Source organism: Arvicola amphibius, chromosome 1 (assembly GCF_903992535.2).
Source record: "Arvicola amphibius chromosome 1, mArvAmp1.2, whole genome shotgun sequence".
Classification (NCBI taxonomy): domain Eukaryota; kingdom Metazoa; phylum Chordata; class Mammalia; order Rodentia; family Cricetidae; genus Arvicola; species Arvicola amphibius.
This window is the reverse complement of record NC_052047.1, coordinates 107,444,811-107,471,494: the sequence shown is the minus strand read 5'-3', so window position 1 is coordinate 107,471,494 and position 26,684 is coordinate 107,444,811. Positions and strand designations below refer to the sequence as shown.

The window sequence follows — 26,684 nt, the reverse complement described above, 5'->3', positions numbered from 1 at the left end:
AGGTGAGAATGAATAATGATTGGGTGTGGTGGCACATGCCTTTAATTCCAGCACTTGGGAGGCAGAAGCAGGCCCCAGGGGATACACAGTGAGACCCTGAACTAAGGAAGCATAGAAGTATTGGTAGTGTTAACACACTAAGTTCAGTCATGAGAGGATGGGAGCATGGTACACAATTGTGTCAGGAGCTTGTTACTTTCCCTTACTACTGGTCTATCAGAACCCAGCACCCAGAGGGAGGAAAGGGGAAAGGGTCAGGGTTTGCCCACTGCCCACAATTCTAGCTAAGGTGTACTGGGACCATTAGGGAAGCATGAGGTATTTATTCCTTCTGCTGAGGATTTGATGAGCCTAGAGTTACTCCTGCCCTGAAAAATAAAGGGCAGGGAAAAGCTCAGAGGCTGGATGGTGTGGCAGTGGGTGCTGCTGCTTTGGCACTGGCTTGCATTTGCAGAAGGTGCCCTGACGATTTCTTCATGCTTCCCTAATGATCCCAGTACACCTTAGCTAGAATTGTGAGCAGTGGGGAAAAACCTGACCCTTTCCCCTTTCCTTTAACTGGGGGCTGGGTTCTGATAGACCAGTAGTAAGGGAAAGTAAGCTCCTGACGGCCCTGACAAGAGCACATGCATATCTTCTGTACATCTTGTGCTAAGTGTAAGGTGAGCTTGGGTCCAGTCCCATGGTACCATTTTGAAGAGATAAAGAGACTTCACAACAAGCAGCAAGGAATCAGTCATTTGGGCTGATGGAATGGTTTCAGGAGGCCACCCGGAATAGTGTAGTATATCGGGTAGTAACAGAGATTTCCCCTTTGAATGTCCACCAGACCTGTCATTCAAACCACCGAGTCAAGCCAGACTTGCATTTCCTTGACTCTCCTCAGTACTTGTGCTTGGAATTATCAGCAAGTGCTGCCTCTTTGACTTAGGTGAGGCAAAGCTGGAAGGGAGATTTAAGGCCATCACAGGGGCCAGTTACTTATTGTTACACAGAATTATACATGCTAATTTAAATTATTTATTCCTTGAGCTGATCACCAGATTGTCAGTTAATTAAGAATATCACAGTGGGGGTCAGATGTTTCTGTGGTTGAGAATACTGGCTGCTCTTGGGAAAGAATGCAGGTTCCATTCCCAATACCCACAAAGTAGCTTGTAACCTTTATCAGACTCCAATGCCCATTTTGGCTTCTGGGCACACCAGGCTCGCATGTGGTTCACAGACATACATGCAGGCAAAACACTCATAAAACAAAGTAAAATAAATAATTAATGAATAGACAGAAGATTATAGGCTTGCTACAGCCTCAAACAAAGCTAAGTAAACAAACAAACAAACAAATAGAACAAGAAGATTATAGGCTTGCTTCAGCGTTTCTCCACAGCAGAGAAAGTTTACTCCTTTAGGACTGTAGGAGACAAGAATAAAGTTGGGTATGGATATCTATCTAGACCTGGGTCATGTTCAGTATCCCTTTCAGAGCTCTCCAAGCAGAGTGTTCTGCAATTATTCGTGAGCTCCTGATTTTGTTTCCGTAAAATAGTCCTTAGAGAGAACATAGTTCCAAAAGAAACAGTGTGATCTTGGCAGAGACAGCTCAGCTCCAAGTACTCAGCAGTTGCATAATCACAAAAAGCCCTCTGGTGCTCACAGAGACTAGTAATGCGAGCCTCTCTAGTCCAGGTCAACCTCCCTCCCAGGTGAGTTCTCTAACTAGCCACCTGGTTGTAGGACTTTTGGCTACTGCAGTGTTTGCTATGGGGATTTAATTGCCTTTGCTTCCCAAAGCAATTCATTTTCCATACTGCCAAGTGATCTTTGTGAAAATGTAAATCAGATTATGTCACCTCTCTGAAATCTTTCAATGGATTCTCATTGCTTGAGAACAAAAGACAGACTGCTTCCCAGGTCCTGTAATCCTACCCAGGCTTTTTCTGCCTCTCAGCTGCATCTTAACTCCCCTTCTCCAGCGGGGAGCTTACTAGTCGCTCCTCCTGCGCTCCATGCCCTCTCTACGTCTATACATGACTCCTCCATCTTCCTAAAATACTCCTTCCCTCAACTAATTTATTTTCATTTTCTGGATCTCCTTACCAGTGACATGTTTCCCTTTCCTGTGGAAGAATTCCCCCAGAGACCTCTTTCTGGACATACAATTAAACTATATTTTCCAGTACTGTACATTAGGCTATGGATAGTAGGAGTGATTTTATTTTATTTTATTTTTTGAGACAAGGCTTCTCTGTAGCTTTGGAGCCTGTCCTGGCACTAGCTCTTGTAGACCAGACTGGCCTGGGACTCACAGAGCTCCACCTGCCTCCACTGCCCAGCTTGTTTTCATACCAGACAAAGGAAAGGAGAGGCTTCCGTTTTCTTCCATTCCCTGCCCTACCTAGGAGGGACAGGTTTTGAAGGTGATGCAGTCATAGTATACAAGAAGTTTTGAGCCAGGCGGTGGTGACGCAAGCCTTTAATCCCAGCACTTGGGAGGCAGGCGGATCTCTATGAGTTCGAGACCAGACTGGTCTACAAGAGCTAGTTACAGAACAGACTCCAAAGCTACAGAGAAACCCTGTCTCAAAAAAAAAAAAAAGAAAAGAAAAAGAAAAAAGAAAAGAAAAGAAAAAAACAAAAAACACAAGCAGTTTAATTTTTAGGCTGGGCAGTAGTGGCACATGCCTTTAATCCCAGCACTTGGGAGGCAGAGGCAGTGAATCCCTGTGAGTTTGAGGCCAGCCTGGTCTACAAGAGCTAGTTCCAGGACAGCTAGGACTGTTACACAGGGAAACCCTGTCGCAAAAAACAAAACAAAAAGAAAAAAGAAAAAGAAGAAGTTAGGCTATTTTAGGAGAAAATTGGACCCTGAAACAGATCTAAACCCCTTAAGCTAATGAGTGTGAGCATGTCACACAACTGTCATTATGTGTCTGGATATGCCTTCTGTTCACCTCACTACAAACCCTGCTTCCTGCAGGTACTTCAATGTGCCAGTCTACTCTCTAATTGTCCTACTTTAAAGATTTTTTATTATTTTTTAATTACATATATGGGGTGTGTATATATAGATGTGTGTGTGTGTGTGTGTGAGAGAGAGAGAGAGAGAGAATGAGTGTGTGTCTGTAGTGGCAGAGGCCAGAGACATGAAATTTCTTGGAGCTGGAGTTAAAGAGCTGTGTGCTGCCTGATGAGGGTGTGAAAAATTGAACTTGGGTCCTCTGCAAGAGAAGTACTCACTCTTAACTCCTGAGCTAGCTTTCCAACCCCTTATCCTACTTATCAATGAAGAAAAAGAATGCTCACATCAGAAAACAAATACTTTATCAATTATTGTGACTAGAAAATTCCCAGTAAATGTTTTAAAAGTTTTTTAAAAATTCCTACTATAACAGGGAATTTGAAGGTTGACTTGGCTTTAATTCGGGAGCTCAAAGGTGTTGGGAGTTGGGATTTGTGCTTTTGGTGTTCTGATTCTTGTCAAAGGTGCATTAACTGGCTAGAGACACCGTACCTACTGGACTACTTGGACATCTCTCAGATTGCCACAGCACTCCCCCACACCTTTTGGCTCCACTTCAAGGATCTGTTCAATTGTTAGTATTCTGATATAAATACATTTCATTCTCCATGATGACAGGATCCAATCTTTATTTTATTTTATTTATTTATTTATTTTTTTTTTTTTTTGGTTTTTCGAGACAGGGTTTCTCTGTAGCTTTGGAGCCTATCCTGGAGCTAGCTCTTGTAGACCAGGCTGGTCTCGAACTCACAGAGATCCGCCTGCCTCTGCCTCCCGAGTGCTGGGATTAAAGGCGTGCGCCACCGCCGCCCGGCAGGATCCAATCTTTAAAAAAAAAACTTAAATACATTTTCCATCTCTGCCACTCCCACATTTCATATCAGTAGCTCCTAGGGATCAAACTGTTCTCTTCAGTTCAGTATATTAGAGGAATATGATCTCTTACTCATTTTTATATGCACTGGTGTTTTGCCATGGGTGTCAGGTCCCCTGGAACTGGAGTTACAGACAGCTTTGAGCTGCCATATGAGAGTGCTAGGAATTGAACCCAGGTCCCCTGGAAGAGCAGTCAGTGCTCTTAACCACTGAGTCATCTCCCCAGTCTCTTTTTACTCATTCTTTACTTTTTCTGTTTGGGGATTGGAATGGAAGAATATATATCAGAGAAGATTAAATGTACTCAATTAATACATCATTGGTATGTTTTACCAAGATAAACCTTAACTGTTAACTCTTGTGTGTGACGCTGAAGCACTTAGAGCTCTCCACAGGGACATGTGCATTGACTGATTTTGGTTGCTTCCTTATGATATATAACCCAACTGCCCCTCAAGTGCATAGCTTAAACCCTGGCAGTGTATGCTGGTTAGTTTTTGTCAAATAGACCCAACCAAACTAGAGTTATTTAGGAGGAGAATATCTCAGCTGAGAAGATGCCTCCATCAGATTGGCCTGTAGGCATGTCTGTGGGACATTTTCTTATTGTGTGCAAGGTCCAGCCCTCTCTGGGCATTGCCACCCGTGGCCTTTTTAAGAAAAGTAATTGAATAAACCAGGGGAAGCAAACTAGTTAAGTTGCATTATGGCCTCTGCTTCAGTTCCTGCCTTCAGGTTCCTGCCTCAAGCTCCTGCCCTGGCTCCCTTGATGATGGATTCCAACCTGTAGGATGGAATAAACCTTCCTTTCCAAGTTGCTTTTGTGTTTTACCACAGCTACAGGCAGCAAACTAGGACAGTGTGTCCACTGCCACCTAGTGCAAAAAAAGCCTCACCTAATTAATGTAAGGTTTCCCAGAGAAGGTCCTCACATGCCTCAAGACCCTTCAAGGAGCCCAAAGGAAACCCGTGCACATTTATCTTGCCAAACAGTGGAATGCAGGCCAGGCAACAGGTGCCAGTTCTTTCCTTGTGCCAATGAGAAGTACCAGTCACTGTGTCCATGTGGCTCTAAACTATTTCCTCCTGTTTCCTTCCTATGTCCCTAGATGCATATAAATGTCTTTGACACAATACACGGTGGCTTAGGTATGTTTGTGTTATAGTGGAGAATTCAAATGCTCTTCAGAATACACGGTGGCTTAGATATGTGTGTTATAGCGGAGAATGCCAGTGCTTTTCCCAATACACGGTGGCTTCGGTTTCACAATACACAGTAGCTTAGATATGTGTGTGTTATAGCGGAGAATACCAGTGCTCTTCACAATACACAGTAGCTTAGATATGTGTTTGTTATAGCGGAGAATACCAGTGCTCTTCACAATACACAGTAGCTTAGGTGTGTGTGTGTGTTATAGCAGAGAATGCCAGTGCTCTTCACACTCACTTTCCTCCTGGGAAGTCACCTATGCTACATTCTTCATCTTCCCGTAGAGTTGTGTGTCAAAAGGTGATGGAGTCAAGACAGTTAATAATGAAACCGCTGCTTTCATACTTGAATCTTTCTTCCTTTTCCCACTTTGGTTTTTTGAGACAGGGTTTTTCTGTGTAGCTTTGGAGACTGTCCTGGAACTCACTCTGTAGACCAGGCTGGCCTTGACCTCACAGAGATTTACCTGCCTCTTCCTCGAAGTGCTGGGACTAAAGGTATGTTCCACCACTACCTGGAAGACTTGGATCTTTTAATAAACAGTTCCCCATGTCATTTCCATATTTTCCAACTTGATGCAGTGGAGCAGAGGTACCTAAATCCCTGAGTATCACCAAAACTAGAGGCTCCCATGAATAGGATCTCCTGGTGTAGGCTTCACTTCAGTGAGAAATACATTGCTATTTTTCTGAGGCACTAGTAATCTCTTAAGAGCTCTTCTAATTGAAAGGGACAAAGCACCTATAAAGAAAACTAACAAAACAATATTTAACTCTGATTTATCACAAAGCCACTGAAAATCACCCAGGTTATGCAGCCGAAGGCTGTTATCACCTAAAGCCACTTCCCAAACACAAGCAACTATTTTGTGGTTAGCATATTAAAAGTTTTTTAAACCTTTATTCTTCTCTTATACATTATATCCTGACCACAGTTTCTCTTCCCTCCACTCCTCCCAGTCCATCGCCTTACCTCCTCTCCCCACCAGATAATTCCCCTTCTGTTTCCAAAAAGAAAAAAAAAAAAAGCAGAAGCAGACTTCCCAGGGATATCCACCAAACATGGCCTAACAAGATACAGGACTAACAAGCCTAGGCACAAACCTTCAAGGCTGGACAAGGCAACTCAGTAGGATGAAAAAGGTCCCAAGAGCAAGCAAAGGAGTCAGCGACAGCCCTACACACACTCCTGTTGTTGGAAGTCGCACAAAAATACCAAGCTACACAACAATAACAGATTTACAGAGGACCTAGCTCAGACACATACAGGGTCCCTGTTTATTGCTTCAGTCTCTGTGAGCCACTATGAACCCTGCTTAGTTAATTCTGTGGCCCATGGTCTCTTGTCTTTGAATCCTCTGGCTTCTGCAATCCTTCCACCTTCTCTCTTTCAGGGTTCCCCTGGATCTGCCTAGTGTTTGGCCAGTTCTGTGCCACCATTGCCCCAGCATGTCTTACAGGAAGGATAGATTGTAGGTTGAAGGTTTTGTGACTGGGTTGATGTCTCTGTCCTAATGCTGGGAGCCTTGCCTGGTTATAGAAGATGGCCAGTTTGGGCTCGTATCCCCCATTACTAGGAGACTTCATTTGGGTCCCTTGGTATTATTTTGAGAACTGGTAGGCACTTTAGATTTTAGGGCATAACTGAAGGAAGCAAGTCATTGGTGATACAGGCTTGAAAACCCTATCTTGTCTTCAGCTCTTTCCTCTGTCCTGCTTCCTGCCCATCATGAGGTGAGCAACTTTTACTGCAGATCATGCTCGTTGCCCCGGTCTCCAGAGGTGCACAGCAATGAATCATTAACTGTGAATTGAGATCCCTGCAACCATGAGCCAACAGCACCTTCCTAAGTTGTTTCTTTCAGGTGTTGGTCAGGTCGACAGAAAGTCTAACCACAAAAATCTATCTTGGAGAAGAAAATTTGTTATTGTGATTAAACCTTTGTGGTTTGGGAGAATTTGGAAAAGTGCAGAGTAACAAACTAGGAGGACCCAGAGTGTTGTTAGAAATGCTTAACGGGCCATTCTGGTGAGAACTCAGAAGGCTAGAATGCTGCTAGTAAAGGTGAGAAAAAGGTCTCTCTCGGGGAATTGGATTACACATCATTCATTTTAATCCCAGCAAAGAACTTATTTATATTTTAGCAGCATCCTCTGAGTCTTTGTATGAGGCTGAATTTAAAGATTCATACTAGTTATACCACAGAGGACATTTCAAGCCAGCCTGAATTAAAATGGCTTCTTTTAGTCAAATCTATAGCAAGAATTGTTACCAAAAGCAAAGTGTTAAAAATTTGAAAATTTTTCACTTTGAGCAAAAACAAAAACTAAGAATAAAGTTGAAGCCAAGAGGAATGTGGCTGTTAAAGAGATTAAGGCCATTAAAAAGAAACTGAGCCGGGCAGTGGTGGTGCACGCCTTTAATCCCAGCACTTGGGAGGCAGAGGTAGGCGAATCTCTGTGAGTTCGAGGCCAGCCTGGTCTACAAAAGTGAGTTCCAGGACAGCCAGGACTACATAGAGAACCCATGTCATGAAAAACAAAAGAAAAAGAAAAAACTTAAATAGACTATATGTGGTTGTGCATGTCTATCAATGCCAGCCAGCACTTGGTAGATAGGAGGCAGGAGGATCAAGAATTTAAGGCCAGGGCTGGAGAGATGGCTCAGCGGTTAAGAGCATTGCCTGCTCTTCCAAAGGTCCTGAGTTCAATTCCCAGCAACCACATGGTGGCTCACAACCATCTGTAATGAGGTCGGGTGCCCTCTTCTGGCCTGCAGGCATACACGCAAGACAGAATATTGTATACATAATAAATATTTTTTTAAAAAAAAAAGAATTTAAGGCCAACCTCAGCTGCATAGCAAGTTGAAGTTCAGACTCACTATATGAAACCCTGTCTCAAAAGATAAAGAGGTTGAAGCCGCAGCTCAGTGATTAAGAGCACTTGTTGCTATTGTAAATGGCCTGGATTTCATTCCCAGAATCCACGTGGTAGCTCATGACTTTCCATAACACTAGTTCCAGAGACTCCAGGACTAGGCATGCACATAGTGCATATATACATACATGCAAACAAAACACTCATGCACATAAACCCGTAAACAAAACAGCCAAATAATTGGCATCAGAACAACAGAAAAGTACCTGAGGGTTTCTCAGGAATTGGCTAGCTGCCACCCATGGTAGGCACATGGGTATAAAGGTTTCAATTCATTCAAAAATTTTGCTTTGAGAGCTGTTCAGTTAGGACCACCTAGGAAAGTGTTACCTCATGTTCATCCATTCATGTATTCAGAGGCCATTGAAGAGGATTAGCTAAAGCTCGAGCTAGCAGCAGACCTTGGCATTGCCCATGTGGTACTGGAGTTCCAAGCATGTAAAGTCTAACGGTTGTGGGATTACAGGCTTTCCTTCTCTATTTTAGAGGAAAGTCTAAAAGAAGGCCAATGTATGGATGGCAGGGTCAGAAGCCCCACGGGAAATCTCTGACAGTGTATGAAGTTGCAAGAGTGCGTGGAGTTGCAGAGGAGACTCTAGAAAGTAAGAGGCCACGGACATAGAGCATCTGTCATGGAAAGGCTCGGGGAGTGGAGCAAGGTCTAGAGGAGCCATGTGGGCTGCAAATGGCCCTGTGCCTTTGGAGCTGGCATCGCAGCGCCACGCTCCGGAGTACTTTGGGAACGGGCTGCGGGACTAAATGTCCTGCTGCCTTACTCTTACTCTGCTCCAGGCTTTCTTTGTCCATCTATTCCACCCTCTTGGAATTGCTTACTGTGTGTCACATATTAGAATATTTCTTGAGTTTTATGGGGGTTTACAGTTAAGAGTTTAGATCTGAGGGAATTGAACATAAACTTTTGAGAAATGTATTTGAGCTGGATATGGTGGTTTGGGCCTCTGATTTCATCATTTGGGGAGCTGAGTCAGGTGCATCACAATTTTGAGGCCAGGAAAAAAAAAAAAAAATTTAGCTGTGCAGTGGTGGCACACAGGACCAGTGGTGGTCCCAGTGCTCAGGAGGCAGAGGCTGCTGGGTCTACAGTGCGAGTTCCAGCACAGTCAGGCTACACGGAGAAACGCTGTTTGAGGTCAGGCTGGAACATAGCAAGACCCTGTTGGAAACAGAGATGGTGTTGGGGGAATGTGTGCTTTGCATTATAAGAAAAACAATACCCTTTGAGGTCCCATTGTGTGGATATGATGTATCCCTCAAATGGGTGTGTGCACAGAAGGCTTGTTCCCTTCATGGTGGCACTATTAGAGGCTGACTGGATAATCAAGGTGCTAATTTCAACAGTGGCTGAATGGACCATTAAAGGGTATGGAATAGAAGGAGGCCCCTTGGGGGGGGGGGTGCTTTTGAAGGGTATAACACGTTCCTGGAACTGCCATGGGACAGGAAATAGATTTCCAAGGAAAACAGGAAATTTGTGCTGAACAGCCTCATCAGTGTCTGAAAGAACACTTCATATGGAGGAGTGCTTGCTCAGCTGGTTGTTGCTGAGTGAGTGAGGGGCCATGAGTCTCATTTGGCCTTTGTTTTGGGAATATGACTCATTCAGAGAATGCTGTAGGGCCAAAGCAGGGCCTTCCAATAATGCTGCTAAATGCTTTAAGAACTTTCAAATAATGTTCTCCATTCAAAACCACCCACTGGATATTTAATGCAGGTGCTGGGACCACCGCAGAAAGCTAAGCAGAGTCAGAATTCTGAGTTAGCCATTGCTAGGTTATTCTTTGTGAACATAACAGCAGATGCCTGTACCCAAAGAGTACCCAGATTTTGCCCCACTTCTTCCTCTATCAATAGCATCCTTTTCTCTCTGTGTGCCACATTTTGTACTCTGCATACTCCAGTCTTCTTCCAAATCCCAGACGTCATTCTTGACACCACTACAGTTTTATTTTGGTCGGGGCTCAGGTTAAGGTTGGGCTGCACACATGGACTCTCCGTTGTATACAGGTGTCAGGGCTGAGCTTCGTGGGTAGTGGCACGTGCATCAGGATGTTCTTACTGTGAAGCTTAGTGGTGCCAAGGGGCCCGGTCATGTATACGGGACAGGAGTACACGCCCAGGCCAGCTGAGACTGGTGTATTATTGGCACCACGGGTTTGTGTGCTGATGCTGACAGGAGGCAGAAGGCTGGGTTGGCTGGAAAAGCTGTCCTGCAAGGCCCCATCCATCTGGTCCCACTCTGCATGATGAAGCTGTAACCCGATCAGCAACAATCCCATCTCAGGAACCTTGGGATTTGGGCCATTCTCCACCTGGGGGTGCCAGAAAACAGGCAAAGCTATGAAGATGAGATGAGTGTCAGATTAGGGTCAAGGTCAACAGGGTCAAGGATGGGGTGTAATCACATACTTTGAGGCGGAATGGGGAGCAGAAAGGGTGATGCCAAGATACCCGGATATGCAGAGGGTGGTTGTTCAGCTCCTGACGTTTAGGTGGGAGACTGCTGGAGCCAGAGCCTTGGATACCAGGAAGATTGGGGCTTGGCACCCTAGACTCCAAGACTGCCTCCCAACGCAGCGCCAGCAACAGACGACGAGGGTGGCGAAAAGCTGACAGGTGAAATATGCGCTCTGGTTCATTTTCGCTCGTGCCACTGTCCAGGTAGCGAATCAATAGGTGCCCACGGCGGGACAGTTGTCGCAGCCATTGCCAGGGTAGCTGAGGCCCAGCAGGCGTATGAGATCTCCAAGGCTGAGGTAGGCGTCCTGCCCAAAGGGCATGGGCCACTGCAGCGCAGCGACTGGAGGTACACGGGGTCTCACCCTTCAGCTGCTGCAATAAACAGTCAAGGTCACGCTGCAGTATGCCCACCAGCTGCTTCAGTTCCAGCACCTCTGTCTCTAAGACGCCCTCCAGAGGCCTGCGGGCATTGGGCCCCAGCACCGCCCACGGGGTGATACACTGGCCTGAGCGATTACGGTTGGTTAGCAAAGCCTGAAGGGCCACCAGCCTCTTCTTGGCTTGCACCAGGCGTTGCCGAAGTCGCCTTTCTTTACGCTGGTTGATTCCTCCACAAGCTGAAGGAACCCATGTGGGTGAACACTGCTGTAGCACGCTCAGGAGAGCACGACTCTGACGTCTCAATAGCCAGGACTTAGGCCCTTCATTCAGTCCGCACGCACGAGGTTCAGCTGGTGTGGGCAGTAGGTGCATCTGGGCCTTGCACTCTGTTCTGGCATCTAGTTCCCCTAGCTCTTAGGATTAGAGGTAAGGAACAAATAGATTTTCCCCACCAGACCCAATGAGGCAGGCCTTCCTCTGACCCCATAACTACCAACATTGCCCTCTCATACCTTCATTGGTACAGATGTTATTTGCACCCCTGTGGGGACTGCAGTGCAATGCATTATTCCCCCACCCCAGGGTGGATATTTGCCTGAAGCTTACCTGGACTAGGCATCAGAGTGGCCAGCAGATACTGAGGTGTGTGTGGCTGGACCCAGCTCATGCTCTTGGGATCCAGGCAGGTTCGTGTCAGGCTAATAAGGGCCTCTCTGTCTCCTGGGTCCCCCAAAGAACCTCCATAGAAAACTGAGGCTGCAGACAAAGTCAGAATTTCAGTTATTCTAGTTTCTACCACTCCTCAAAGCAAAATTATGCATTTATCCATCACATGCATCCTGGCCTTCAGACTTCCACTCCAGCCCACCCATTTCCATGTCTTCTGGTGTCCGGGCACCATATGGAGGCCAGGAGGAGAAGCTCACCAGCCAGCTCCAGCAAGGCAGCACCGGGGTTACTGAGACTGGCCCACAGATGCTCTTGGATCTGAAGAATCTTGGTCAAGGTTACTTGACTCCTGGGTAGGGTACAGAGAGTACAGTGTTTATAAAAATATACTGAGGACTCTCACATCCTTCAGTGTGAACCCCTCTCCTGAGCTCTGACATTACTACTTTGTACCCCAGTACAACTTGCTTTCTACTGCAGTAATTATTTTCCCCTAGAAGTCTGTTCCACCTCTTAGCCTAGTAAGAGGTGTCACCAGCCACCTGGTTGTCTAAGAGGAAGTCTAGGAGTCATCCTTATTCTTCACCATATATTTATTCTGGACCCCGACTCTACCACCCTAGTCCCTGCCGCCCATATCATGATCACTTTCTTAGAGCCCCCCTGAGAAGCTGTTTTTCCCCCCAGGCCCATCCCCTCTGTCTGTTCTTCACATTCAGTCTGGGTGGTGCTTTCCACAGATAGGATCAAGGTTCCCGGCCTATTTAAAACCCCCTCAGAGGCTTCCTGATATCTTCAGGACAACCCGAGGCCTTTTGCCAACGCCCTAAAAGCCCTTTGTGATGAGCTTCCCCTTTCTCTATTCCATCCCCAGTATGCCCGCCTCAGCCACACTGAAGTCATTTCCTCTGCTTAGAAAAAGCCCTGTTTTTACCCAAATGGCTTCTGCTTTTAAGGCTCAGTTCAAAGTGAGATTGCAAACAAAGTCCGTGGAGAAAACCTCCTTGCCTTCACTCTTTGGAAGTTTTCTCATGCAAGTATATGGAAGGTACTCATGTGTGCTGGGTGACTGACCAGGACTGGTGGCTCTCTCACCAGCGCCCCCTGTGTGCTTGCAGCTTTATCCCATAGAGCTGTCGGTGTAGTAGGAGACCATGCAGGAGGAACAAAGGCAGTGTCCGACTGAGGGGTTCCATGCAGAGTCCTTGCTGCAAATCCACACTGTCGATCAAAATACGGCGCAGTTCTAAGGACTGGTCCCAGAAAACAGGCATGGAGTGCTGGATCAGCACCCCTGTGGAGGAAGCAGAGTGCTGAGTCAGCACAGTCCAGTAACTCTCCCTCCTGAGAACTTGAGAGCTCCTAAAGAGATGCTCCTCACCTGGCAAGGAAGCACTGGCTTCAGTAGATACAATCAGCCAAAGACGGAAATCTCTGTGGACAGTGGCCACACTCCTGTTTTCTGGTTCAGCTAACAGTTCCGAGTCTGAAACCACTAAGTTTAGATAAGGGGCTGAAATGAATCCTCAGGTAATTAATTAGTAGATTGACCCACAAGTTCAAGGGCCATATTCAAGACTGGAACAACAGGAGTCAGACACAAGGCCAAAGGCATAGGCTTCACACTTGGAGATCAGTCGTGAAGCTCTAAGATTCAAGCTCAGGGTCAAGTGTAGGGTAGGAGCCTCGAAGCCATCCCGAAGTAGGACACTTACCCTTGGCTCCATCCAGCAGTCCCAGCAAGGGCTGTAGCAGTTCTCTTGGCCAACGAGGCATCAAATGACAGTTATCCAGCACCAGCCAGTGCCCCTGGAGCATAGCCTGGCATAGAGTGTTGACTATAGTTGAGACAGGATCCCAATCTTCAGAGCCTAGTGCGATGACATGCAGATGCTTCTGTGTCTAGGGACCATTAGAGAGGAGACAGAGTAACTCAAAATGATTTTGAGGTGACTTGATAGACTCAGAGTTATGCCACAATAATCCTAAAGTGTCTGTGTGATTATGTGATTTTAAATAGACCCATGAGGATGATGGGCCAGAGTCCCACACTCCATCCCAGCCCATAGAAGCCCACTCACTCTGGGTCAAGAGACTAGATACAAACCTCATGGTTGGCAGCTAGTTTCCGGATGACAGTCACAGGATGCAAAGTGGCTGTAGGGTGGCCAGGTGGTGGCAGCAAAATCAGTATGGGCTGAGTAGCCTGACTCTGTTCAAAGATCATGGTAGGGGCACCCAGGTCTTCATCTAGGGGCCGACCTAGTAGGCTGGTGGTGAGGTCTGCTAGGGCAGCTGCCAGGCAATCTGGTCGCAGTACACGCCACAGTATCAGCTTCTGGAGGAGGCTAAGTGGCTCAGAATTAGGACCAGGTGCAGGACCCAGCACGGTGGATGATAGTGACAGGTAATCCTGCCACACACTGGAGTGGCCTGCCAGGGATGCACGAAGCCCAGCAAATGGGGACAGCAGCTCCAATGCCCCACATTCTTGCCAGGCTTTTAAGCCTAACCAGGCTGGCCTAGCCATACCAGGGCCTTGTGTGTTATGGCCTGTGCTGGGAGAGGCTGACAGTCCAGGCCACAGCGCCAACCTCTCTAGCTTTGGTGTCTTCTTTGTCACTTGCAGTAGGGCCACAGCACCCAGAGCACCCACCAAGGGTGCTTGGGTCAAACCTAGGGCAGCCACGGTGCTGCTCAGCAGCTGGCGGGTCAGGTGGATTTTCAGTTGCAGCAGATGGCTGGCCAAGTCTTCTCCGTGGTGACTATCATGTGGTTTCATGCTGTCTAGAGCCTTCCTGGTGACTGCTAACCAGTTTTCTAAATTCATACAGAAAAATGGCAGCAGTTTCTGTAGTGAGCTTAGGGCCTCTACCACAGCGATTGCGTGACAAGCTACCTGCCGGTAGGGTGCCCACAGTACCATCTCCTCCAGCTTCTGCTCTTCTATCTCCTCCTTCTGGGCATTCATCTGACATATCTTTGCCTGAATCCTCACCATTTCTCTCAGAAACTTGGACTGTTTCTGCCGCTTTTGGTTCTGAAGTAGCAATATCGCCAGCAACCGTTCCTGCGTGTGGTAATTTGTTGGATGGATCTGGACCTTTGTGATGGTCCCCAAACATCCTCTCCAGCTCTGTACTTGAACTTTCCCCCATGTTTTTATCCACCCCACAGACTGGGCCCCCAAGCACCTCAGCAGCCTGCACAGCTTCATAGGTATCCACTGCTCTGATTTTGAGGTCCTGCCAGCGGGTCTCAAGCTCTGGACGCTCTCTACACAGGATTTCATGCAGCATCTGTTCTTCTAGTATTTCCATGTTCAGGCCCAGATCCAGAACATTCAGCCCTTTCAGCAATTCACAACCTAGTACTTGGGGTCACATGGAAAAGGCTAACTCACTCATGTCAGAGTCAACGGTAGAGTAAACAGGAAATCTGGCTCTCCATCACAGTTCTGAGCCTGCTCTGGGCCTAGGTAAATGAAACCCTCTTTAGGGTGATTCTGGGGGACTACAAAGTTATGCTGCCCTCTGGTCTTACCTCGTTCCAAAGCATAGATGGGAAGGGTCGTGCTCAGATAGAGACAAAAGCCAGGTTGCACATGGGGTGGACTCAGATCCTCCCTCGACAGCAGCCAACGAAGTTCTTGGCACCCTAGGCTCAGTTCCATATTTGTCAAGAGCACAGGCAGGCCTGTGACAGGAAGTAAGAACAGCTGTCCCCCGTGCCAGCATCCATGCACCAGTCCCTGCACAAGATCTGCTTCTAATCAACTTTCTCTCGGCTAATAAAAGGGTTCAATCAAGATTCTTCAACATGGTGGGATGTAGGATCAGAGCTGAGGCCAGATCAGGGTGTGGAAAGATTGTGCGGCCACAGAATTAGGGAAAAAATGGGAGTTGTGGTTCTCACCATTGGCAGCTGCCTCCAGGAGCTGAGGCCCCAACTCTGGGTCAGCACCCGAGAGGACAGTAAGGCAGGGAGGTGGAGACAGAGTCTCAGATGGTGTACTTGAGTTCGGACTCTCTATCTCATTCTTTTCTTTCTCTGCTTCTTGCTCCTCCTTCTCTTTCCCCTCTTCACTCTTGCTTTCCTCTGTCTTCTGCTCTTTTGTTTGGCCATTGGCCTTGTTTCTATCGTCTTCTTCTTCATCACCTTCATCTTCTGTTTCATCCTCACTGTCTTGGTTTGTCACATGGCACTTTGCTGGGATGGAAAGATACAAAAGAGTGTTCCTTAGAGGAGGGGCTTGTTTTCTGAGGAGTTCTGGTTACCCAGGGGAGGATTCACGAGTGGAGGTCTGGGGGAAGACAGTTTAGGAAAGCTGCTTAAGTTCTATGACTCAGTTTTCACATCTGAAAAATTGGGTTAATATTAGCGATAACTTCGTAGGGCTGCTCTGGAGGTTGTGATAATACACAGTACGAACCAGCACATGACAAGCAATAAATGCTGGGTGTCGTTATTACTCTAAATTCTAAGGAAAGGGCTAGTCATCTCTAAATTTTGACTCCATTTCTGTCCTTTCTATGGGTTGGTTAGAACCCTTATCTTTTTTTTTTTTTAAACATAAGCTATTCTGGCAGTAGCAACTAAATAGACATGTCCTCCCTGATAGGGAAATTGGTGCCTGGAGCAGTGGCTTATAAGTGAAGGGCTATAAACTATTGCACTAGAAAACTCATGGCTGTGATGTTGTAAACCACAAAGGAGGTGTGAGAACAGCCATTCCCTTCCCAATCCCTTTTCTCCTGCAAGAAACTTTCTAGGTTCCCTTACAAGTGAAGTTGCTCAGGCCTACAGTTTGTTGCCTTCATTTTCTCTTGCTAATAAATTCCTGCAAATTTAGCAGTTTAAGTCACCATTTATTATCCTTAAGTACTGAAGGCTAGAAGTCCAGCACAGCTAGATTCTCTGCTCAGCCATACACTGGGCTTAGATGAAGGTCTCATCTGGGGCTGGACACTCTTCTTCAGGCTTAGTAGATTATTTGCTGTTTGGTTAGTTTTTTAAGATAGGATCTCGTGTTTTCTGTTGGGCTCAAGCCATCCTCATGCTGTGACTTCTTGAGTATCCGAGCCCATAGGTGTGTACCACTGAGTATCTGAGCATCCAGCCCCAGATGAGACAGTCTCCAAAGTACAGAGAAACACTGTCTCGAAGAAATTAAATAAAACAAAACAAATCCTCTGTCTGGATTTGAATATTTTTTTCTTTTTCTTTCTTTTCTTTTCATTTTTTTTTTCAAGACAGGGTTTCTCTGTAGCTTTGGAGCATGTCCTGAAACTAGCTCTTGTAGACCAGGCTGGCCTCGAACTCATAGAGATCCACTTGCCTCTGCTTCCCGAGTGTTGGGATTAAAAGCGTGTGCCACCACAGCCTGGCTAAAGATGGTAATCTTGGGTTTGAATATTTCTATGATCAGTTTTAAGTTTTTCTAAGGTCTGTATCTTTTTTTATATATTTTATTTATTTGTTATGTATACAATATTCTCTTTGTGTGTATGCCTGCAGGCCAGAAGAGGGCACCAGACCCCATTACAGATGGTTGTGAGCCACCATGTGGTTGCTGGGAATTGAACTCAGGACCTTTAGAAGAGCAGGCAATGCTCTTAACCTCTGAGCCATCTCTCCAGCCCCTAAGGTCTGTATCTTGACAATCAAGCCAAACAACTTTTAAAGAGATAAAGCAAGAATTATTAAAATGATAATTAATAATTGGTCAGTCCCGGTTTAGTTGTTCCATTTTTAAATCATGTATTACATAATCATGCAGTGACTTAACTTCCTTTATTATAACTGTGTTTCCCATTTATTTTTGTTTCCCATTTTTTAACATGGAAAAAAGCTCTCTCTTTTAATTAATTTCTCCTTTAAAGAACTCCCAATTTTCTCACCAAATCTTCCACCAATGATGATGAAAATGTGAGGCTGATTGCTGCTGCACAGAACAGTGAAAGCCTGACTGGATCTTAAGGCTGTTACCTAGTTTGGCAGTAGCCCAAGAAGGGGTTCAGGGAGAGCCTTCCAGGTGAGAAGAAAGAAAAAACTAGCCAGTAGGGTTGTGTGTAGCTCTGGTCTATACAGGTAGCTGCAAAGCAACAGGCAAATGGCTTTTTTTTTTTGTGTGAATTTGTACCCCAAACGTTGGGCGCCAGATGTACCATGAATAATAAAAACCCAGAGACTGGGATTCAAGCTGAAGATCAGAAAAGCAAACTGGCCATCCACTGGCTCTTACTTCTACCTCATACCAAAATGGACAATCACGTCTCCATGAATCCTCAAACTGAGACTGAATTTGAGACCTGTCTCCTCCTGTCTTATATGCCTCCCTAGTGCAGGTATCAAAGGCATGCAGCACCACTGCCCAGCCTCTATGGCTAACTAGTGTGGTTGCTGGGATTAAAGGTGTGTGCCATCACTGCCTGGCCTGAATGGCTGACTATTATGACTGCTTTGCACTCTGATCTTCAGGCCATCTTTATTTATTAAAACACAAATAATATATTACTATAGGTCCCTTATTCAAACATAGCCAATGATATTATTTTCTAAGAATTTCTGAATGTTGTATGAATTTGGGTAATAAATATTACCCAAAATTATAAGTTTCAGTTGCAAGCAAAATTTCCCATGGTGTTGAATAGAGCAGAGAAGTGGAAAATCATGGCTTGGCTAGCTGTGTAGATTTAGGGCCACTGTAACACGAGCTAAAACCAATTAGACAAAAAACAGTAAATGAGAACAAATTTATTAATATAATTCAGGCTGGTAAAATATATGTGTTAGCCACAAAAACTCAGTATCTCTACCATGAAAGGGTAGATCATAGGAAGTTGAGAGTGCTGGGGAGCTCAGACACCCCAGAAGCATAATGCCATTATTCATGCCTACCTCTGCTCTCTTTAGGTGGTGCCAACATGTTCTGTTTCTGAGGTAGTGGGTTCAGCCAGGCAAGGGCCTGGTTGCTAGGGTCAAGCAGCAGAGGCCAACGATAACTTCTGTAGTGAATGTGGCTTCGCAGCAGCAGTCCTAACAAGCGGGCTGACCTCGCTTGGGGCTTCAGGTCTCTATCCCACTCCTGCTGTTCAGATCCACAGCTCAATAAGGTCAAAATCCTGAAGGGTGTACATGTGGGCACCAGAGGGTTCTTTGGTGGCACCCCAACAGATTTCTGCTTCAGTGTCTGTGCTACATCATCTGGCTCCAGGGTTTCCTCAAAGCCCTGACACAGAGACAGCCACTTTTCCAACAATTCTTGGCGCCGCTGTGGTGGAAAGGGACCCAGATAGACAATAGCTGCTGAACACAAGAGGGCATCTCCAAACACAGTCTTGCAGTTATCCTTCATCTTCTGGTGTAGAGAGGTAACCACAGCATGAATAGACAGTAAGGTTAGGGAGGCATGTGGAAGGGCAGACAGAAGGTTATCAAGGGGAACAAGGCAATGCATAGAGGAAAGTATGGAGAGGGAGGCATGGAAGGATAGAGCAAGCAAGGCACATGGTGGGCTGTACAATGAACTGGGCGAGAGACATTTGGGAAGGGCTTTACCTGGAGCTGTCTGGTCCACATGTGCATGGGTGTGAACAGTGCAGACTTCATGGGCCATTTGTGATACTGCCCACCTTGTGCCTGATTGAAGGTCTCCATGACAAGATTATGAGAGGTTAGGGCATCTTCTAGCTTCTTAGTAAGAGACAAAATTTGCTCCCGCAGATCATGGGCCTGAAACTGGAACTTGCCTAGACGGGCCTGCTCCCGAGCCAGTGTTGCCTCCACCTGCCGCAGCAGCAGGCCAGTGGGCAATCCCCGGCGCTGTGCCAGCCCGTAGCGCAGAACAGCCCAGAGCCAGATGGCCAGGTTTGCTGCAGGGATGCTTACTGACCTCAAGGCTGCATCTCTCATACCTGGAGCTTTCAGAGCTTGGTTTAGCTTTATGAGCTCTGAGTCAGTCAGCTTCTCCTTGGGGAAGAATACCAGTTCCTGGGAGGACGTGTGTTAAGAGGAAGATATGATTGGCCTTGACTCAATGGACTAATTCTGCCCAATTCTTCCTTTATGTGATCCCTCTCCTTTTATGGTACCTCATCTTCCCTACCTGATAAAAATCTTCAGTACATAACAGCTGCTTGGCATTGGCCCAGCCCGTCTCATGGTGGAACAGTTCACACAATGCATCTGTCACCTGGACTACAGAGTCTGGAGGGGCTCGATAGCTTCTTATCTCCTCAAAGTCAGCTACCTGCAGCTGGCTCAAAGGACCTAGAAATGCCTTGCCCATCTAAATGAAAACAGATGCATGCTGCAGAGATCCTGCCATGTTCTGCTCATTCTTTAGGATATTTCCAAGAGGACTCATCTCTCTTAATGAGGGTCCATTCCCAAGCCACCCTATAACCTTGTCCTCCCTGCCAAGAGCCCTATTAGTCACCCCATTCTGTCCTCTGACTATCCTAGGAGCGGTTGTTCTCTCCCCAGAAGAGCAGGCAGTAGGAAGAACCTACCTGCTCCAGGAAAGCCTCCTGTTGAGCCTGGAGGGCATTTTGCTGCTTGACAAGATTTTCAATGAGGCTCTCCTGGTGTTGGCATTCTACCATCTTCTGCTTGTATAGGAGTTTGCTTTGCTCGAGCTGGCTTTGATACATCCCAACATTCTGTGAACAGAGGTCCAGACCTTGCAGCTCCATTCCCTGGGCTGTATGAAACTACCCTCACAGATAGCGTGAATTTGACAGAGTGACCTGGTCAGACTCCCAGTAGGCCATAAGAGCTTCTGCTCTGGGTCTGTGATTTATACATCTGATAGCAGAACCTTAAGTATATGTGTGTGTGTGTGTGGGGGGGGTGCTTTTCCTGCTGTCTGACTTCTATACAAGTAACTCCAAAGCTCATGTAACTATTCTGATACATCCCTTCTCTTCCCAACTCCTTAGCAACAGTTGTTGGAGAACACTGTCCCTCCCTCTGGAAGCTTTCTCCTTCCCTGGCCTTTCTTCTTTTGCCACCCCTAAACTACTTCCTTCAGAAATGTTTTCAGGTCCCCATTTATTCTCATCCTACACTTTTTGTTTGTTTTTTGTTTTTTGCAACAGGATTTCTCTGTGTAGTCCTGGCTGTACTGGAACTTGCTTTATAGACCGGGCTGGCCTTGAACTCAAGAGATCTGCCTGCCTCTGCCTCCTGAGTGCTGGAATTAAAGGCATGCATCACCACCACCCGGCCCTCATCCTCCACTTCTGTACATTTTTAATATCACGGTTTTGATCCATTGTACTATTGTAGTAGTGTTTTACTATAACATATCATTATCCTAAAAACTCAAATCTCTCTATAGTCACATTTCTTCCCAGCCTTCCACTATGTGTCTATATACTTAACCTTTCATGCTCAACCTCTCCAACTCTAAATATCTCTAAAATGAATGTGTTCATGACTCCTTACCTGTCTTATAATTTTACTCCCTTCCCTACCTATGTCCTTTTTCCAAAAAACTCAGACAGAATATACTCAGATTGCTCACAGAAGAAATCTCGTTGCTACCCTTGGTTCTATCTCTTCTATCTCCTCAAACCTAGCTCAGTTTTTTAGATCTTTTCATTATACCTCTTGAATGTTTCTTATCTCCATTCCCATTCCCAATGTCTGTTGACACTTAGAATCTCTCCTGAAATGCATACCACTTTTCCAACTGGTGCCTTGGTTTCTTCTCTTATTTCCCTCCTCCAATCATTTGCCAGAGGGCATCCTAATTGGTTTTCTTTAAGTGACTCTCACTGTCTTTGTGTCCGAACACTCGCCTTCTTGGCTGCTCCTCTTCCCAGGCTCATGATTTTATTTCCCGAGTGCCACACTCCCCAGACATTCCTGACTTCAGCTCTCGTGTGGGGAATGATCTCTAGTCTATGTCTTTTCACTCACTCCTCCTTTTTATACATGTCCAAATATTACCTAGGGAATAACTGCATTGTTGTTTACATTTTAAAGGAATTTTTAAACATCTACCTCTGCTGTGGGATAATGCTTTTGTACACTGTAAAGATTTGTCACTCATATTGGTTTAATAAAACACTGATTGACCAGTAGCCAGGAAGGAAGCATAGGCAGGGCAGCCAAACTAAGAGAATTCTGGGAAGAGGAAAGGCAGAGATTCAATCACCAGCCAGACACAGAGGAAGCAAGATGAGAATGCCTCACTGAGAAAAGGTACCAAGCCATGTGGCTAAACGTAGATAAGAATTATGGGTTAAATTGTAAGAGCTACTTAATAATAAGCCTGAGCTAAGAAGCCAAACAGTTTTATAATTAATATAAGCCTCTGTGTGTTTCTTCTGGGACTGAATGGCTATGGGATCAGGCAGGACAGAAATTCTGTGTACACATCTCGTTCTACACATGTTGTATTATATACTGAGACTTCCTCCTCTTCCTTTTCCTCCCCTTCCTTCCATTCCCCTTTCTTCCCTCTCTGGAAAAATCTTCTTGGTATATCTTAGAGCACTCTGGACTTTCTCTTTCATAATATAAATAACTGTTTGAAATTGCCAAGACAAATCTAAACTATGTCCCTTGGCCTCTTTGGATCTCTTCTCATCAGTAAGTCAGAAAGGGACAGTTGCTTCCTGTGCAAGGAATGTATTAATATTTTTATCTACCCATCAGTTTATTCATTTATTTACATGTAGATATAAACACAAATATAAACATAAACTTTGAGGGCCTGGGCAAAAGTTATAGAGTTCAATTAATTTTGTTGGTGATACTAATGAATAAATGAACTAATTGAGTATGAGAAAGGGGAAAATTGGAGGAGACCAGACTGTTTCTGGGGATTAGGCTTAGATGATTAAGGGAATGATAGTGTCATTTGTTGAAGTGAGAAATACTAAAAGGATGTATTATTAAGATCATTTAGTGAATGACCAAAGGATCTAACCAAATAACCCCTGAGACTATAAATATCTCTTAACTATATTTGGAGCTTCCTATATTATGATATAAGGAAACAAGAAATAAGAAGACTTCTCAGTAAGATCAGTAATTTGTGGTATTATTTATCTTGAGAAAATGTAGGTCCCAAGGCAAGACACTAGAATTTAGGAAATGTAAGAAAAGAGACCCTGTTTATTTTGAACTTTCTACCAGCCTTCATTCCCCATTTTGAAACTCATCTGAGTCGAACCTAGTCAACATAGGATGACCAGGATAGGAAGAAGGCACCAGCACCTTGAGAACTCCATGGCCCCAATTTACACAGAACACTATGGAATTTATGTAACATAGGGAAATACTCTGTTCACACTGATATGAAGAGGCCGTCTAGGTACGAGAAATTGCAAGGGCTGAAAGCTTGCTAGAACTTTGAGCAGACTACCTAATTGAGAACGGGACACCAGTTCACTACTTAGCAGCTAGTCCTCAACTCTTTTCAAAGACTTATGTGGTATAAACTAAGCAAAGTGCTGTTTCAGAGCCATTGTAATAAAAACAAAACTTCTCCCTGGTTTGTAAACACACCTCAAGTGCAGCATTTTGTCTCGGAGAGGAGTAACAACTCCCACCCCCCACACTATTTTTAGCACAATATGAGAGGTTTATTTATTCAGAAATGATTGGCTCTGTATATCAAAGCAAAAAGATTAGGATTTGGACCAGAAAGGAACTGCATTTGGGTTAACATTCAAGTGGAAAGAGGAGATTGATGAGCAAGTGGAGCATGTTTGGGAAGAAGTGGAGGGAAGAAAGAAGATGGCTCTTGGAAATACCAACAGCAGAAGCCCACTAAAGAAATTTAGGACACCAAAGTCTGATATGCCATTTAAATATGTTTCTGTTTCTTTGCTGCAGTGTATGTTTCCCCTCTATTTCCATTTCTCATCCACATTTTCTTATTGTTCACCACAGTCTCAAATTTCATACATTTGGTGTTTTGTTTTGTTTTGTTTGAAAGTTCAAAACAAAGTGATATGGAGGGAAAAGCAGATGACTGAAGAGGGTAAGGAATCCCAAGATCTCAGAGGCATACCAAACTGTATCAAATCAAGGCAATAAAGGCATCCAGGAGCAGACACTTGAGATTTCTGTGTTAGACAAGTACATCTTGTCAAACTGTATCATGGGAAACTTTGGGCCCTGGGTTCTAATGGAAGAGACAGCAGGGATCAGAGTGACCCTCCATGGAAAAGAAGACTCTAAGAGAAACAAGAACCAAGATTCACTTACGTTGATTCTGCCCCAGTCCCTTTTTGTTTTCTTGTTTTGAACACAACTGTGTAAATCTCTCAGTCTTCTCCCCCTTTACCTTGTAGGAGCCTTTTAGCCGCATTTCCAGGTCACTTAGCAGGTTAGTTTGGGTGCTGTGCCTCTCAACCAACAGCCTCAGAGTCTTTAGGGCAGAGTGGATACTGGAAACACAATATGCCAGTGAGTGGACTCAAGAGAGCGGAAAGAAGTAGATTGCAGGGATGGGGATGCTTACCGCTGGGCATTCATTCTCATCTTCAGGATCATCTGCTGCTGCAGCAGCAGGAACATGTCCAACAAGTCCAGGAATGTCTTGGGCGTGACAAGTGGCAATGCAGGGCAAACATGCTGATGATAACAGGCAGATGAAAGGTGGATAAGAGCCATGATTTTGGCCACATTAGGAATGAAGGCCTTGATATCTGGGCACTTTAAAGAGCCTGAAATGGATATAGTTTTAGTCTGGCCTTGTAGGATTGAAGGGGAATGAGAAAGGAAGGAAAGTAGAAAATATAAGTCAGAAAGCAAGGAGAGGGAGAAGAGCAAGAGGATGGGAGAGACTGCCCTGGGCAGTCACTCTCACTAGCTGGTTGTGGTGAGGGGTAGGAGCAAATGGAAAGTGGCTCACCATCATCAAGAGGTAGACTCTGAGCCTCCTCTAGGTGGTATTGGGCAATCCTGACGAGGGAAGCTTGGTCCCAGGGTTCATAGTGGTCAACACTGGCAGTGGTCAGTTGAAGGAGCTTCAGGAAAAGAGTGGAGGGCAGCTGCTTTTGGACTTGGTCATCTCCCATCAAAAAAAACATATGCAAGTTGCTACATACTTGCTGGTAGAACCTGTAAGTCAGGGACTCAGCTGTCATCTTTCTTTAGACCTATTTACATATCCACCCCACCCTTTAGCCCACATTTTCAGAGTTCTCGTGACAGCCTATAGATTTTCTCTTGTCCTTTTAGCCAGAAACAGTAAAAGCAGAGCTGACATGGATGGATTCTGGGCCTTACCTATGCAATACTGTGTCCTTCTTAATGATGAGTTTGACCACAGGGTTCTCCTTGGGGAGATGTTCTTCAATGTTATCCAGATCTGCCTCTGTGTACTGGTCAGGAAAGCTACCTGAGGTTGCCAGGGCCACCAGCCGGTGAAAGATAGCAACATTCACAGTCTCAGGCACCAGAAGAGCCACTGGCTGGTTTAATACTCCAGCACACCAGCTGGCATCTCGGAGACACTGGAAAATAGCTTCCTCTGACTCAGATGGCAGGTGAAAGAGGTGAGCCTGACAAATGCTAGAAGCCAGACTGACAGCTGTATGGCGCCCAGTACCCCGAGTCACTGAGAGCAACAGGCCATGCTGCCGGTGCCTAGCCAGAACTCGGACCAGGCGGGCCACATGCTGGGTCATCATGTGGCCCTGAGTGAGGTGAGGGTTCAGCTTCATCCGGACAGCGGAGGCAGCCAACTGCTTTTCCAGAGTTTCCCACTGCCGCTCCAAGTACAAGTTGGGGCTCTCAGGGTTAGATCCCAGTGTAAGTTCCAGACTGAACACTAGGTCTGAGGGCTTCTCCTGGGGATAGAACAACAGCACGGGTAGCAACAAGGGTAAACCAAAGTCCATCTGGGTTGCTGTCTGCCACTCACTCTTGGGTGTCTCTGACTGGAGCTTACCAATAGAAGCCCTTATCTCTTCCTCCTGCTCAGCCATCTGACTCACACTTCCTGTGTTCTTGTTTACCAGCCGTAGGGGTAATGGTGCTAGACTGCTATCACCGAGGAATGAGCCTGTGGTGACCTGAATGCCATATGGGTCCTCTTCTTCCTCTGATTCACTGTCACTGCTGCTTGGGTTCTCCCACTGGGCTATTTCTCCTTCTGATTCTACTTCAGGCACTTTTTCCTCCTCCACCTCCTCCTCTAAGTCCTTGACCAAGGGCTGAGACTCTGGCCAACAACAGAAGACACTCTGAGCTATTTCTAGAAGCAGCTTAGCACAATGGGAACGTTCCCTATCACTGTTCAGCCGGTCACAAAATGTCCTTTGTGCCTCGTGCAACCAAAGACGCACCACGATGCGCATGGACATCATGATAGTCAGGCGAGTTCCACGTAAGCCGGACACCCGGCGCAGATGCTCCTGGTGATGGAAAGAATCTACAAAACCTCGTGAGCCCATTCTGGTAGGCAGCAGCTGCAGGCTTTCCAGAATGTGGCTCACAGAATGCAGGGAAAAGCGGTAGTGTGGGCGGAGAGGGGAAGGCATGAAGCAGTTGCACACAGCCTCCCAAGCCTCCATGGAAGCTCTGACGAGGGCTCTTGCCAGAGTGTTCTCCCGCTCCACAGAGGGGAAGCGCTCCAGCCAGGCTTGGATACTAGGTACATGCCTTCTCAAAAGGCTGTCCTGGCTCATGTTGTCGAGGGCCAGCACTGTGAAGAGTCGGAAGAGACGTGGACAGAGTGGGCGCTCAGAGTAGCCTGGCACTGTAGCAGTGGCAAGGAAGTTGACTGTAGGCTGCAGCGTCTGTAATTCCAAGGTGTTTCGAGCATAGATGGTGCCTTCCATTGCCTGGCGCAGAGTCTCCAGCACTGGCTGGCAGCTCTTTTCTGGGTCTGTAAAACATTGAGATGAGCATTGAAAGGCATTTGCAAGTCCACACGGAAGTACCCAGTGTACCTCCTACCCCTGCCTCCTCTCTTTCCAGCACACAGAATATTCTGTGTGCCTGATGATTTGGCACTTGGTAACCTCTGAGCAAGTTGTTCTCTCTCCACACATTCCTAAATGAAATACGTCTTCTCTCTCCTCCCTTAGATCCTCCTTACTCATTGCCTACAGGAAATGAATACTGTAATAAGATTTTTAAA

At 45.9% G+C, this 26,684-nt stretch overlaps 1 protein-coding gene across 1 annotated transcript in view; it reads right to left on the bottom strand.

Annotated features, from left to right (window-relative positions):
• Nucleotides 1-9,914: 9,914 nt before the first annotated feature.
• The window catches only part of Dnhd1 (dynein heavy chain domain 1), a 62,063-nt gene continuing 45,293 nt past the window's right edge, over nt 9,915-26,684 (bottom strand). Inside the window, 19 exon segments of the mRNA XM_038334943.1 lie at nt 9,915-10,374; nt 10,472-11,316; nt 11,510-11,659; nt 11,830-11,921; nt 12,668-12,866; nt 12,954-13,067; nt 13,288-13,474; nt 13,680-14,642; nt 14,767-14,945; nt 15,116-15,268; nt 15,488-15,781; nt 18,473-18,932; nt 19,133-19,564; nt 19,680-19,862; nt 20,086-20,235; nt 23,880-23,982; nt 24,057-24,261; nt 24,450-24,658; nt 24,827-26,429. Coding sequence (XP_038190871.1) covers nt 10,024-10,374; nt 10,472-11,316; nt 11,510-11,659; nt 11,830-11,921; nt 12,668-12,866; nt 12,954-13,067; nt 13,288-13,474; nt 13,680-14,642; nt 14,767-14,945; nt 15,116-15,268; nt 15,488-15,781; nt 18,473-18,932; nt 19,133-19,564; nt 19,680-19,862; nt 20,086-20,235; nt 23,880-23,982; nt 24,057-24,261; nt 24,450-24,658; nt 24,827-26,429 — 6,872 coding nt within the window. The 3' untranslated portion in view covers nt 9,915-10,023.